This window comes from Bombina bombina, chromosome 11 (genome assembly GCF_027579735.1).
Source record: "Bombina bombina isolate aBomBom1 chromosome 11, aBomBom1.pri, whole genome shotgun sequence".
NCBI lineage: Eukaryota > Metazoa > Chordata > Amphibia > Anura > Bombinatoridae > Bombina > Bombina bombina.
This window is the reverse complement of record NC_069509.1, coordinates 62572727-62587361: the sequence shown is the minus strand read 5'-3', so window position 1 is coordinate 62587361 and position 14635 is coordinate 62572727. Positions and strand designations below refer to the sequence as shown.

At 39.9% G+C, this 14635-nt stretch overlaps 2 protein-coding genes across 3 annotated transcripts in view; one reads left to right on the top strand and one right to left on the bottom strand.

The window, feature by feature from the left end:
• Nucleotides 1-14635, top strand: part of LOC128642344 (hydroxyacylglutathione hydrolase, mitochondrial) — a 111547-nt gene that overhangs the window by 53610 nt on the left and 43302 nt on the right. For both annotated transcript variants that reach the window (XM_053695082.1, XM_053695081.1), the window contains one exon: nucleotides 7264-7360. In XM_053695082.1, the coding sequence (XP_053551057.1) occupies nucleotides 7264-7360 (97 nt within the window). The remainder of the gene's footprint in view (nucleotides 1-7263; nucleotides 7361-14635) is intronic.
• ERCC1 (ERCC excision repair 1, endonuclease non-catalytic subunit) overlaps nucleotides 7166-14635 on the bottom strand; it is a 39672-nt gene continuing 32202 nt past the window's right edge. Inside the window, exon 10 of the mRNA XM_053695087.1 lies at nucleotides 7166-7589. Within this exon, the coding sequence (XP_053551062.1) occupies nucleotides 7527-7589 (63 nt within the window). The 3' untranslated portion in view covers nucleotides 7166-7526. The remainder of the gene's footprint in view (nucleotides 7590-14635) is intronic.

Genomic DNA, 14635 nt, shown 5'->3' with positions numbered 1-14635 from the left:
ACATAATTTGTCCAGGGACAGTCACCTCAATCCGGGGACTGTCCCCGGAAATCGGGGATGTCTGGTCACCCTAATATACTGACATAAAGTTATATATCAACATTGAATCAATATCTATAAAAATTTGAAATTGTATATACAGGGGGAATACAAAAGTTAAAGAAAGACAAAAGTGTGGACATAGGCTTACCTGTGTACCTATGTATAAAGAATGTGGAATATACAATGTAATTGACTAAATGAAAGTACATTACAAATATTTTTGATAATGTGTTAAGAATCCAGAGTCCACATTTAGTCCAGAATTAAACAGGTTAAAGTGCATTATCATTTTCATTTCAAAGGTTTTTCTTTCCATGGTGTTTTTGAAGTTGCCTCTGAGAATTTTGATTTTGAGGTTTTGGATGTAGTGGTCAGGTTGGGTGAAATGGTGACCAACAGGGGTGCAGTATTTTGTTTCACAGTGGTTTTTGATTGAGTGTGAGTGTGTAAGTTCATTCAAAGGTGCAGTTTTTGGCTTGTTTCTCCAATATAGCATCCCATTTCACATGCAGTGCAATGTATCATGTATACCACATTTGTAGATATACATGAATATGTGTGTGAATCTGCAAATGTGGTATACATGATACATTGCACTGCATGTGAAATGGGATGCTATATTGGAGAAACAAGCCAAAAACTGCAGCTTCGAATGAACTTACACACTCACACTCAATCAAAAACCACTGTGAAACAAAATACTGCACCCCTGTTGGTCACCATTTCACCCAACCTGACCACTCCATCCAAAACCTCGAATTCAAAATTCTTAGAGGCAACTTCAAAAACACCATGGAAAGAAAAACCTTTGAAATGAAAATGATAATGCACTTTAACCTGTTTAATTCTGGACTAAATGTGGACTGTGGATTCTTAACACATTATCATAATTTTTTGTAATGTACTTTCATTTAGTCAATTATATTGTATATTCCACATTCTTTATACATAGGTACACAGGTAAGCCTATGTCCACACTTTTGTCTTTTTTAAACTTTTGTATTCCCCCTGTATATACAATTTCACATCTTTATAGATATTGATTCAATGTTGATATATAACTTTATGTCAGTATATGCTCTATGTAAAGCTATATATTTCCCCCTGTCTGTTCTCCTACACTGGACACTGTCTGCCTGTTACCTAAGCCCCCCTCATGATTTTTACGACACCTCCTCCTCTCCCTGCACTGTCTTCTTAGCTATTCTGTGTTTTAAAATACAATCTGATAATTCCATTGAATTGGTCAATTTATAAATGTATAGTTAGTCCAATAAAAAAAGTATAATTGCTCGATGCAATACTCTTGTTATTTTGAGATATATATATATATATAATAGCAATAAAAAAAACTTGCACTCACTGGTCCCTTTCAACAAATCTTTACTGTGACAGTGTAATGCTTTGTGGGATAAAGTATCCCCTTCCTCAGAGGTCTGAGGAAGGGTATACATTATCCCCGAAATGTTACACTGTCACAGTAAAAATTTGTTGAAAAGGACCAGCGAGTGCAAGTTTTTTTCATTGCTATTATCAATATCCACTAGCACCCTGGCAGACCATACGGAAGTGACCTGCTACTTATATATATATATATATATATATATATATATATATATATATATATATATATATATATATATAATTTTTTTATTTTTTTTTATACTTTTATTTAAAAAAAATATTAATTAAAACGTTTGTATTTGGAATTCCAAATTTAGGGATTTTTACTTGAATATGGATGTATGTGTGTGTATATATATATATATATATATATATATATATATATACATATAAATATAATATGTTTTAATTTTTTTTAACCTGTATTTATGTATATATATATATATATTAAAACATTAGTATTATTAATTAATTGGATCCAACATAATTTCTCATTTTTCCTCGATCCCACTGTGAGAAAAAAATAAGTTTTATGATGTATACCTAGGTAATCTCTTTATTTAAAACTAAGACCCCCTCACCAGAGTAAGTGCTCTGTGAGCCGTTATCATTCAGCTCCTTATTTTTACGATCAACTGCATGGTGAAAAAATAAACATCCAATCCGCATCATCAGTGCTGAGTCTACATTTAATGAGTGTGGAATATATATCCTGAGATTTCACCATAATCTTGCAAGATATGATAGTAAACTTTTGATTGTGCCTGCACGTGCCAGATGCACACTCCCTTGTAGGTCCTGAGACAAACATCCTGATTGGCTGCTTAAAGTTCTTTTACAATCGGTTACATTATCACCTATTAACAGTCTTTCTGGTCTTTAAAGCTTATGTTGCTCACACTTAAAGGGACATAGTACTCATATGCTAAATCACTTGAAACTGATGCAGTATAACTGTAAAAAGCTAACAGGAAAATATCACCTGAACATCTCTATGTAAAAAAGGAATATATTTTACCTCGCAATTTCCTCAGCTCACCAGAGTAAGTGCTGTGAAAAAAGTTATCTTTCAGTTACTGCCCAGCTGCAAGTAACAAAAAAAAAAAGGAAGGAAGGAAGAAATAAACAGCAGCCAATTAGCAGTGTTGAGGTCATTAACTCTTTTACTGTGATGTCATGAGATTTCATAGTAAATTTCTTTAAACTGAAAAGGGAAATAACATGAGTGTGAATGAAGCACGCTCCCTTGCAGGTTCCGGGACAGGCATACTGATTTGCTGCTTAAAGGGACAGTTTACTCAAAAATGTTCTCCCCTTCAATTTTTTCCCAATGATCCACGTTACCTGCTGTAGTGTATTAAATTGTTTACAAGTTTTTCTATTATCTTTATATTGACATTTTAAATAGTTGATTTAGCCTATGGTATCCACACCTATCCTGAAACAGAGCCATTAGAAGAAATTACACTCCCAGTGGGGTATAGAAGAGATAAGCTAATAAAAAGTATTGGTCTTTGGTTTATGGACAGATATAAGATAAAGAAGCAGTTATATGTACATAATGTGATAAAGTAATGATATCTGATTACACCTACATATATAAGATAAAGAAGCAGGTATATGCATACAGTGTTATAAAGTAATGAGTTCTGATTATACCTACAGATATAAGATAAAGAAGCAGGTATATGTACACAATGTGATAATGTAATGGGATCTGATTATACCTACAGAGATAAGATAAAGACACATGTATATGTACACATTGTGATAAAGTAATAAGATCTGATTATACTTATAGATATAAGATAAAGACACATGTATATGTACATAATGTGATAAAGTAATGAGATCTGATTATACCTACAGATATAAGATAAAGAAGCAGGTATATGTACACAATGTGATAAAGTAATGAGATCTGATTATACCTACATATATAAGATAAAGAAGCAGGTATATGTACACAATGTGATAAAGTAATGAGATCTGATTATACCTACAGATAAAAGATAAAGACACATGTATATGTACACAATGTGATAATGTAATGAGATCTGATTATACCTACAGATATAAGATAGACACATGTATATGTACACAATGTGATAAAGTAATGAGATCTGATTATACATATAAGATAAAGAAGCAGGTATATGTACACAATGTGATAAAGTAATGAGATCTGATTATACCTACAGATATAAGATAAAGAAGCAGGTATATGTACACAATGTGATAAAGTAATGAGATCTGATTATACCTACAGATAAAAGATAAAGACACATGTATATGTACACAATGTGATAAAGTAATGAGATCTGATTATACCTACAGATATAAGATAAAGACACATGTATATGTACACAATGTGATAAAGTAATGAGATCTGATTATACCTACAGATATAAGATAAAAAAGTAGGTATATGTACACAATGTGATAAAGTAATGAGATCTGATTATACCTACAGATATAAGATAAAGACACATGTATATGTACACAATGTGATAAAGTAATGAGATCTGATTATACCTACAGATATAAGCTAAATACACATGTATATGTACACAATGTGATAAAGTAATGAGATCTGATTATACCTACAGATATAAGATAAAGACACATGTATATGTACACAATGTGATAAAGTAATGAGATCTGATTATACCTACAGATATAAGATAAAAAAGTAGGTATATGTACACAATGTGATAAAGTAATGAGATCTGATTATACCTACAGATATAAGATAAAGACACATGTATATGTACACAATGTGATAAAGTAATGAGATCTGATTATACCTACAGATATAAGATAAAAAAGTAGGTATATGTACACAATGTGATAAAGTAATGAGATCTGATTATACCTACAGATATAAGATAAAGACACATGTATATGTACACAATGTGATAAAGTAATGAGATCTGATTATACCTACAAATATAAGATAAAGGCACATGTATATGTACACAATGTGATAATGTAATGAGATCTGATTATACCTACAGATATAAGATAAAGAAGTAGGTATATGTACACAATGTGATAAAGTAATGAGATCTGATTATACCTACAGATATAAGATAAAGACACATGTATATGTACACAATGTGATAAAGTAATGAGATGTGATTATACCTACAGATATAAGATAAAGACACATGTATATGTACACAATGTGATAAAGTAATGAGATCTGATTATACATACAGATATAAGATAAAGACACATGTATATGTACACAATGTGATAAAGTAATGAGATCTGATTATACCTACAAATATAAGATAAAGACACATGTATATGTACACAATGTGATAAAGTAATGAGATCTGATTATACCTACAGATATAAGATAAAGAAGCAGGTATATGTACACAGTGTGATACAGTAATGAGATCTGATTATACCTACAGATATGAGATAAAGACACATGTATACAATGTGATAAATAATGAGATCTGATTATACCTACAGATATAAGATAAAGAAGCAGGTATATATATATACAATCTGATAAAGTAATGAGATCTGATTATACCTACAAATATAAGATAAAGACACATGTATATGTACACAATGTGATAAAGTAATGAGATCTGATTATACCTACAGATATAAGATAAAGAAGCAGGTATATGTACACAATGTGATACAGTAATGAGATCTGATTATACCTACAAGCTCAACCCACTTTATTAGGTTGTGGCTACAAAACACAAAATCAGCTAATTCATATACACAAATAAACCTTAAAAAGCCAATTTCATACATTTTATAACCTGCAGCTGCTAAAAAAAAATAGAAACACAGGAGAAAAACAATTGTATAGCATACTGTCCCTTTAAAGTCCTTTACAGTAGGGTGTGAATACTTAGGACATTTTGAGGTAAAATATCTTTCTTTTTTACATAGAGACGTTCAGGAGATATTTTCTAGTCAGCTTTTTACAGCTATACTGCATCACTTTCAAGTGTTTCAACACTTGGGTATCATGGCCCTTTAATATTTTTTATATTTTCTGTCTTGTATTGCTACGATTTTTAATGTTACTTATTTGTTCTTTGCTATTAGTCAATCTGTTTCTATCCCATGGAGCAGCTGTGCCCTTTCTTTTACAAAATCAGCTTTCATTTAAGATTTAAAAAAAAAGTATACAATGTTTAAATGATACTCCTAAAGCAAATTCATTTGGTTTAATCGCCATTTAACAATAGTAGGTTATGCTACAATACTTATTTATGATAATGATAATGATTTTGCAGTAAATGACATAGAATTAATTTTTAAAACAACGTTTTTGTATTGAAAATACATTTTTAAAGTGTTGCCAATGACCATTAGTAGGAAACCTGTCAGCCAATGAGCTTTAGAAGGAAGTGCTTGTCAGCCAATGAGCTTTAGAAGGAAGTGCCTGTCAGCCAATGAGCCTTAGAAGGAAGTGCCTGTCAGCCAATGAGCCTTAGAAGGAAGTTCCTGTCAGCCTTTGAGCATTAGGAGGAAGGGCCTGTCAATCAATGGGCAATAAGAGGAGGTGCCTGTCAGCCATTTAACATTAGGAGGAAGTGCCTATTAGCCAAGGAGCCTTAGGAGACTAGGCGCTAGCGACACACTGGCATGGACACATGGACCAATCAGATAATGCAATAACGGCCGAGGGCAGATATGCTCTAGAGCGCTCTGTTCTAATCAGAGCCTTGGGCGCCGCAACCACCTTTGGGAACCTAACCATGGGTCCCACCCCCCACAACGTGCTTTTAAAGGTTCTAAGACAATTCAATCCAAGAACCTGCAAAAGCATGTAGTGGGATAGGATGCACAATCTATCAGATAATGTTGCCAGTGTGTTGCTAGCGCCTTGTCTTTGGAGGGAGGTGCCTTTAAGCCTTTGAGCATTAAGAGGAAGGACCTGTCAGCCAATAAGCATTAGTAGGAAGTAGCATTCAGACAATGAGCATTATGAAGCAGCGATATTAATTTAAGTATAAACAGTTTTTACTTAAAGGGACATGAAACCCACAATTTTTCTTTAATAATTTAGGTAGAGCATACAATTTTAAACAACTTTCCAGTTTACTTCCATTATCAAATTTGCTTAATTGTCTTGGTATAATTTGTTGAAGAAGCAGCAAAGCATTACTGGTTTCTAACTGAACACCTGGGTGAGCCAATGACAACCGCTATATATATATATGCAGCCACCAATCAGCAGCTAGAATCTAGGTTACCTAGATAAACCTTTCAGCAAAGGATGACAAGAGAAGGAAGCAAATTAAATAATAGGAGTAAATTGGAAAGTTGTTTAAAATCGTATACTCTGTCTAAATCATGAATGTCTTATTATGACTTTACTGTCCCTTTAACATTTTTTCAGGCAAAAATAAACAGTGTTTAAACATACTATTTCAGCAGCCTATGCACATATGCTATGAGTGACTAGAGGATCAGGATTTAATCACCAGGCTAGAGAGAAGGCGAGTATTGTGTCACAAGCCACTGCTGACTCTCTAAGAAAGTGTGGTGTATGAATGCAGGCGCACGGACCCTCACAGCATATGTGCATATGCCACTGAAAAATAGTAATAACTTTTGCTAGAAACATTTTTTTTAAACAAAGTATATTGCAAAAATGCTTCTATTAAAAATGTACACGTTCTCATGCACATTTGTTTTTTTACCTTTCTACCCCTTTAATGAAACACCATCCGAAAATACTTAAAGTTTTATTTTTTAGATGATAAATATAATACAAGCCGAACGTAATAAAATTTGAATAATTTCAACAAAAAATGTTTCATTTTCTTGCAGATCATATTTTTCCTTCGGGGAATGAACGTGCTGTCATTGTCATGTAATGTTGGAGAATATGAAATTAACAATGAATGCTGTGCTTTCTGCCCGGCAGGTAAAGTGAGATTTCTAGATTTTTACACAAGACACAACTAAGATTTTAATCCACTCTCTCATTCTTTCCCGCCTCGATTACTGCAACGTTGTCCTCTCTGGTCTCCCCACCTGCTGTCTAGCTCCTTTACAATCCATAATGAATGCCTCTGCCAGACTCATCTTCCTTACACGTCGCTCTTCATCTGCTGCTCCTCTCTGCCAATCCCTTCACTGGCTTCCTCTTGCCTCTAGGATCAAACACAAAATTCTCACTCTGACATACAAAGCCCTCAACTGCACTGCGCCCCCCTACATCTCAGACCTTGTCTCCAGATATTCTCCCTCCCGTCCCCTTCGCTCTGCTCATGACCTCCTACTCTCCTCCTCTCTTGTCACCTCATCACACTCCCGTTTACAGGACTTCTCCAGACTGGCTCCCGTCTTGTGGAACTCTCTGCCTCGCTCCACAAGACTCTCTTCTAGTTTTAAAAGCTTCAAGTGCTCCCTAAAGACTCTACTGTTCAGGGACGCATACAACCTATACTAACCTTTCTTTATACCAGTTCCTCTCCTCCATTGCTATCCCCTGAACCCCCCTAGCATGTAAGCCTAAGAGTCCAGCTGTTTGTAGATCACCTTCTTAAGAGCTGACTACAACAGTGCGACTCTTGGCAGGGCCCTCTACCCATTTGATCCCTATAATTGTTTTGTTGTACTCCCCTTTGTTTAGAGCGCTGCGGAATCTGTTGGCGCTCTACAAACAACCAATAATAATAAAAAAAAATAAAAGATTGTGTATGATATAATAATGTACCAATATAAACAAAGATCAGTAGCACTAAGGCCTAGTTTGCAAGTGGAGTGCAACTGATAACGTGTTGTGTTTGCTCGTTTTCTTTTTTATTGCTTTTGAAAACAAGGTATTAAAGGAACAGTCTACTTGAAAAATGTTATTTTGTTTTTAAAGATAGATAATCCCTTTATTACCCATTACCCAGTTTTGCATAACCAGCACTGTTATATTAATGTACTTTTTACCTCTATGATTATCTTGTATCTAATCCTTTGCAGACTGCCCCCTTTTATCAGTGCTTTTTACAAATTGGCATTTAAGCCAATTAGAACTGACTCTTGCATAACTCCACAGGAGTGAGAACAATGTTACCTATATGGCACACATGAACTAGCACTGTCTGGCTGTGAAAAGCTAATAAAATTCACTGAGATAAGAGGCGACCAGCAGGGGTTTGAAACAGGCAGTGGTTTAGAGGTTATAAAGTATATTAAAGGACCAGTAAACACAGTCGATTTGCATAATCAACACATGCATGATAACAAGACAGTGCAATAGCACATGGGGGCCGATTTATCAAGGCCCAAATGCTTCTAATTCCACGCGAACCTTCAGGCTCGCCTGAATCAGGAGTTTCTGCTCCTTAACTCGTCCGCCACCTCTGAGGCAGTGGACAGCAATCAGCCTGATCGGATACGAATGTGCATGGGGCGGCATTGCACAAGCATTTCACTAGAAATGCTTGTGCAATGATAAATGTTGAAAGCGTATGCTGTCTGCATTTATCGATGTCCGCTTGCACTATGATAATTCATCCCCTTAGTCTGAACTTCAAATGAGTAGTAGATTTTTTCTGACAATTTTCAAAGTTATGTCTATTTACACTCCCCCTGTACCATGTGACAGCCATCAGTCAATCACAGATGCATATAGTATAGTCTGTGAGTTCTTGCACATGCTCAGTAGGAGCTGGTGACTCATAAAGTGTAAATATAAAAAGACTGTGCATATTTTGTTAATGGAAGTAAATTGCTCTTTCTGAATCATGAAAGTTTAATTTTGACTTGAATGTCCCTTTAATATAACATTGTTGGTTGTACAAAGCTGGGGAATGGGTAGGCTTCTAATTTACTCCTATTGTCAATTTTTCTTCATTCTCTTGGTATAGTTATTTGAAAAGCAGGAATGTAGCTTAGGAGCTGGCCCATTTTATTTTCAGCACCTGGGTAGCACTTGCTGATTGGTGACTAAATGTCTGTGGCAGACAAAGCTTATGTAGGAATATTGGGGGGGGGGGATGGTACAGACAAAGAGATGGGATAGTGTATGCTTCAGTAAGGAGAAAACAGGACCCAGAAACATCTCACAAGGCTAAGAAATGTTGGGGCAGATTGCCCTTTTGCAGTTGTAGATGACAACAGTCATATGGTCTATAGCCCAGGCATGTCTGGTTTATAGATTATAGGTGAAACATATAAACACAGACAGCAGATACGAATCGCAGGGCTTGTCTTGGCTATCCATAAATTACTTCTAAGGCATAAGCTTCATTAACTTGCTATTATGCTTTTCAAACCAATTTTTTTCTTTCTTCCATGATTCAGATAGAGCATGACATTTTAAGCAACTTTCTAAGCATAAGTTCCGAAAGATCCCAAGAGAACAAAGAAAATTTGACACTAGGCGTAAATTAGAAAGTTGCTTAAAACTGCTGCTCTATATGAATCATGAAAGAAAACATTTTGGGTTTCATATCCCTTTAAGCACTTCCCTTTTTGTTATGTAAGCTGCATTAATTTACAGGTTAACTCTATGAGTACCTCCGGCATACAGTAATTGCCATCATCATCACCGCTAGTGGACATCTAGTCTACAAATAAACTACCCTTTCTACTACAAATTACTTCTGATCCTGCTAAACTCTGTTTTGAGATCATGGTTCCTTGTTCTGGTAGTTTTTGTGAAAAATGCTTCCAGGGCCAGTTTATTAAATCCCTAATAAACCTGAAGATTTCTATCATATAATCACTTTCCCTTCTCTCCTCTAAGTTATACATATTAAGTTTGCATTTTTAGACCAGGTACCATTTAGTAGCCATTCATTGAACAGTTTAAAGTTTGTGTAATACTTTCTAGAGATGTGGTCTCCAGAACTGTACACAAAAATTCTGGACAAGGCCTAACTAATATCTATAAAGTGCCATATATTAACCCTGTGAGAAACTTGAGTTTTCTGCTGATACTTAAGCCTACCTCTCAAGCATCCTATTGGCCCTACCTACCCCTCTACTACTTGATCTCTTAAAGGGCAGTAAATACACAAATATGAAGAAGCTTGAGCTCTGCAATCTGTTCTTATTTCACCCTGGTATCTCTATTTACCAATTTACCACTTGATAGTCAATATTTATGTAGAGTTTTGGATTTTGAACCTATCACAGATACCAGACTGCCAAGGCCACCCCCTGTCCTATTTTGATTGTTGTGCTTCCCCCAGCTCCCCTGCTATGTGTATTAGGATTACACTTTTTCACAGAAAGAGCTGATCTCTGCCCGCTTGGCCCCTTTCTGACTTGCTGGGCTTATGGAACTACTCGCCGGCTGGGCTTGCTAGAGATCCCCGCTGAACTTTAACCTAGGTCGATCCAGCGGCCCTTTGCCCCAGAGCTACTCTCTTTTGGACACTTTTTATGCCTTTGATAGACATGGGTTGAGGGGATTGCTGAAGGGGAGCTCACTCTGGAACCGGGGGTTTTGAACACCCCCACATTGGACTGTTCCTGAGTACCTTTGCCAGGCTTCCGCTCCGGTCCCCAGTAACGGATCATGTCCTGGGGACCAGGAGCTCTCTAACGACACCCTGGAATAGCTGCGCTCTCTCAGGATCACCCTAAAACTACGACCTAGCTATTGTGGGAACTCTACATTCCTATGGCTCCTATGGAGGCGCCAGCCTGTCTGGAGGGGCAGGGATTTCTTGGTCAGATGACAGTTGTGTATATCAGCTGTGTGTTTGTCTCAATAAAGCCTGTTCATGTTTCACCGTAATACTGGTCTTTTCTGGTAATTAGGGTGGGCTACTTGCTATAATCACTTTCTAGCTATACAGCTACAGGTTCCGGGGCGGAGAAACCCAGTCGGGGTATCCAGGGTTCGTCACATTGGCTGGCAGCGGTGGGATCTGCTTCCTCCACACGGACAGTTGAAGCCACCACAGGGACCAAGTTTCCTGTTGACAGCGGAGAAGCACCACAGTGGCCGGCAGCCATGGAAGCTGAGGTCCGATGGAGACTGCAAGAGGTGCTGGCCCAGCTGGACGGTCCTGGTTCTGAACAGAACGAGCTGGGATAGAGGGACTTTATCCGCCGGCAACTCTGGAGGGAGGCTTTTCAACAGGAGCAGGACTATTGTGGAAAAGTCCTCCTCACTACTGAGGAAAGATACTGGCTCCAGCTGGACTTATGAGTGCCTTTCCTGGGAGAGCAGCCCAGGGAGGAATGGCTATCTGAATTAGATGCACTGGTCCAGACTGAGCTGACGCTGAACAACGGCTACCAGGCCCTCTGATGGTATGCTATGCAAGTGCAGCCATACCTGGAGGATAACATCCCCACAGAGGGCTTTGGCGGTTCTGGATTGCTATTTAGGAAGCTGATGGAGGACTCTGACTTTGGGAGTGAGGCAGAATGGAGACTGGAGGAAATTGGAGAGTACAGAGGGAGACTGCTTAATCTCTTGGGGGTACTGTGGTTGCAAGCCAATCTGTGTTTTATAAGTGTCCAGGAATGGGAGCTGGAAGTGGCCTACAAAAAAGCTGCTAGAATCCGCTCAGCAGCCCGGTGAGGCTCCCTTTAACTGGGACTATCAGGTGGTAACAGCCGAAAGCTCTGAAGGCCTGGCTGAAGTGTCGGCAATAGGGACAATTGACAGTGGGCTCTACCGCCCTCTACCCACAGCTATAGAAGAAGAGCACCTATGGTGCATGCAGCAAAAACTGGCCCATCTCGACAAATCTGTTTCTGTACAGGGCAAGATGGGTTGGAGGGATGCAGCTGCCCAATAGCTGGTTGAGGATACGGTGGATGGAGAAATCACCTCATTCCCCAAGCAGCAGAGCATTTTTCAGGGAGCGGCGGTAGCCTACCTCTCTCCCCAGCGGCAGAATGATTTCCAGGGAGAGAAGACAGTCGGTCTCTCTTCCCAGCGGCAGAACCCATTCCCGGGAGAGGAGACAGCCGGTCTCTCTCCCCAGTGGAAGAGCCATTCCCAAGGGAGAGGAAGTAACCCCACAGTGGCAGTGGCCAACAACCAAAATAGAAGGGAGTTTGGGGCTGAGCCATCCACTAACTCAGGTTCATACCAGTGGGGGGAACTGTAACAGAAGCCTCCATTACTTTTGCATTTGTAGAGGACCGAAGGCCAGCCTCCTCCCCACCAACTATGGACCCTGGAACTTGAGAGGAATCTGTGTTTAGGGAGGCAGGTGCCCAGGGGACATGTGGAGGGCTTTTGCCTTGGATTCGGATTCGCCCTGTTTCCCTGAGTTCCCAGAGACTCTGGGAGATGGAGGACCATGGTGCAGAGTTGGGGCTTCTTTGGCTGTGGAGGTGAGCAGGAGTGCCCCTGACATCACCACAACAGAAGGGCCAGAGCTGAGCCCTGAGAGGGAGATTGATCGCTGCCCTCCACAACCCCACTGGGTTATACTGGAGAGGCGGTGGAAACTGTAAAGCCAGAGTATGTTCCTGTGGTCCTGGAGGAGGCTAAGGTGGTCCCCTATATTAACCCAGTGGAAGATCTGGCAGCGGGGCAGAGCGCTGCTGGCCTCTGCCCACCCCTATTATGCATCCCAGAGTCAGGGAGGGACAGCCCTGGAATAGTAGTTGTGGTCCACCCAGCAGTGGAGCTGCAACCGGGCAGGTGGATACTGATCACTGCCCTTTCCCCATCCAGGAGGATTTTCAAGTGGGGGTGATTGAGATTTGAGACTACAGCCTCCACTTGTGAAACCCAAGAATGCTGGGCAGTCGGCCCAGGTCCCCACCCTTGTGCTACAGCAGCCCCAGCTACCCTGCCTTCTCTTCAGCGGTTGGCCAGATTGCAGAGAGAAGGGGCAATTGGCCACTCTCTCCAGTGGCAGATGCCTTTCATGGGAGAGTCAGGAGTCCACTCTGTGAGTGTTGCTTGTGGGTGGGCACATGTTCTGGGGCCTAATTTGGAAACCTGCTTTCGGAACTGAGTGACGGGACTTGGCATTATGTGGATATCCCTGTGCCCCAGGCTGCAGGGGATGAATGCCAGCAGGGAGCAACAGTGATGCCACAAACCCGGGGGGGGGGGGGGGGGGGCGTAAAGAACTTTATGTTTTATTTGTATTGATGTTTTCTAGTGGGAGATGTTGTGAGGGATGGGATGACCATTCCGGCAACCTAAAATTGAAGTACCATTACCGGACAGCCCCAAGCCGACCCGTTGGAATCTAGACTGCCAAGGCCACCCCCTGTTCTATTTTGATTGTTGTGCTTCCCCCAGCTCCCCTGCTATTTGTATTAGGATTACACTTTTTCACAGAAAGAGCTGATCTCTGCTCGATTGGCCCCTTCCTGACTTGCTGGGCTTATGGAACTACTCGCCGGCTGGGCTTGCTAGAGATCCCTGCTGAACTTTAACCTAGGTCACTCCAGAAGCCCTTTGCCCCAGACCTCCGCTCTTTTGGGGACCTGTTATGCCTTTGATGGACATGGGTTGGCGGGAATTGCTGAGGGGAAGCTCACTCGGGAACCGGGGTTTTTGGACACTCCCACCTTGGACTGTTCCTGAGTACCGTTGCCAGGCTGCTGCTCTGGTCCCCAGTAACGGATTATGTCGCCTTTTGGACTGTGGCATCTGGGGACCAGGAGCTCTCTAAGGACACCCTGGAATAGCCACCGCTCTCTCATGATCACCCTATAACTACGAACTAGCTATTGTAAGATCTCTACATTCCTATGGCTCCTATGGTGGCGCCAGCCTGTCTGGAGGGGTGGGGATTTCTTGATTAGATTAGGCTCTTATCAGATGGCAGTTGTGTATATAAGCTGTGTGTTTATCTCAATAAAGCCTGTTCGTGTTTCACCTTAATACTGGTCTTGTAATGCTCATGGGATATCTCTCTATCAGACCAAACTTGGCCAGTAGTCTTCTTATCCCGGCGTCAAGTGGAATGATAGGAAATATCCCAGAGCAGAGTAAGTTAGTGAAGTGAGGTAAGCAGTACTCACGGTAGACAGGGTAGTCCTTCAGGGCAATAAGAAGAAGACTGAGAATGGTCAACACAGGTTGAGTCCGGCAACAGGAAGGCAATCCAGCAGTAAAGCAGGTAAGGGGTGAACCAATAGAGCAGGAACAGGCGGGTATCAACATCAAAGGAAATCCAGCAGTGTAACAGTTCAGGGGTAAGCCAATAGAATGGTCAGACAGGCAGAGTTCGGCAACAATATGGCAATCCAGTAGTTCAGGGGT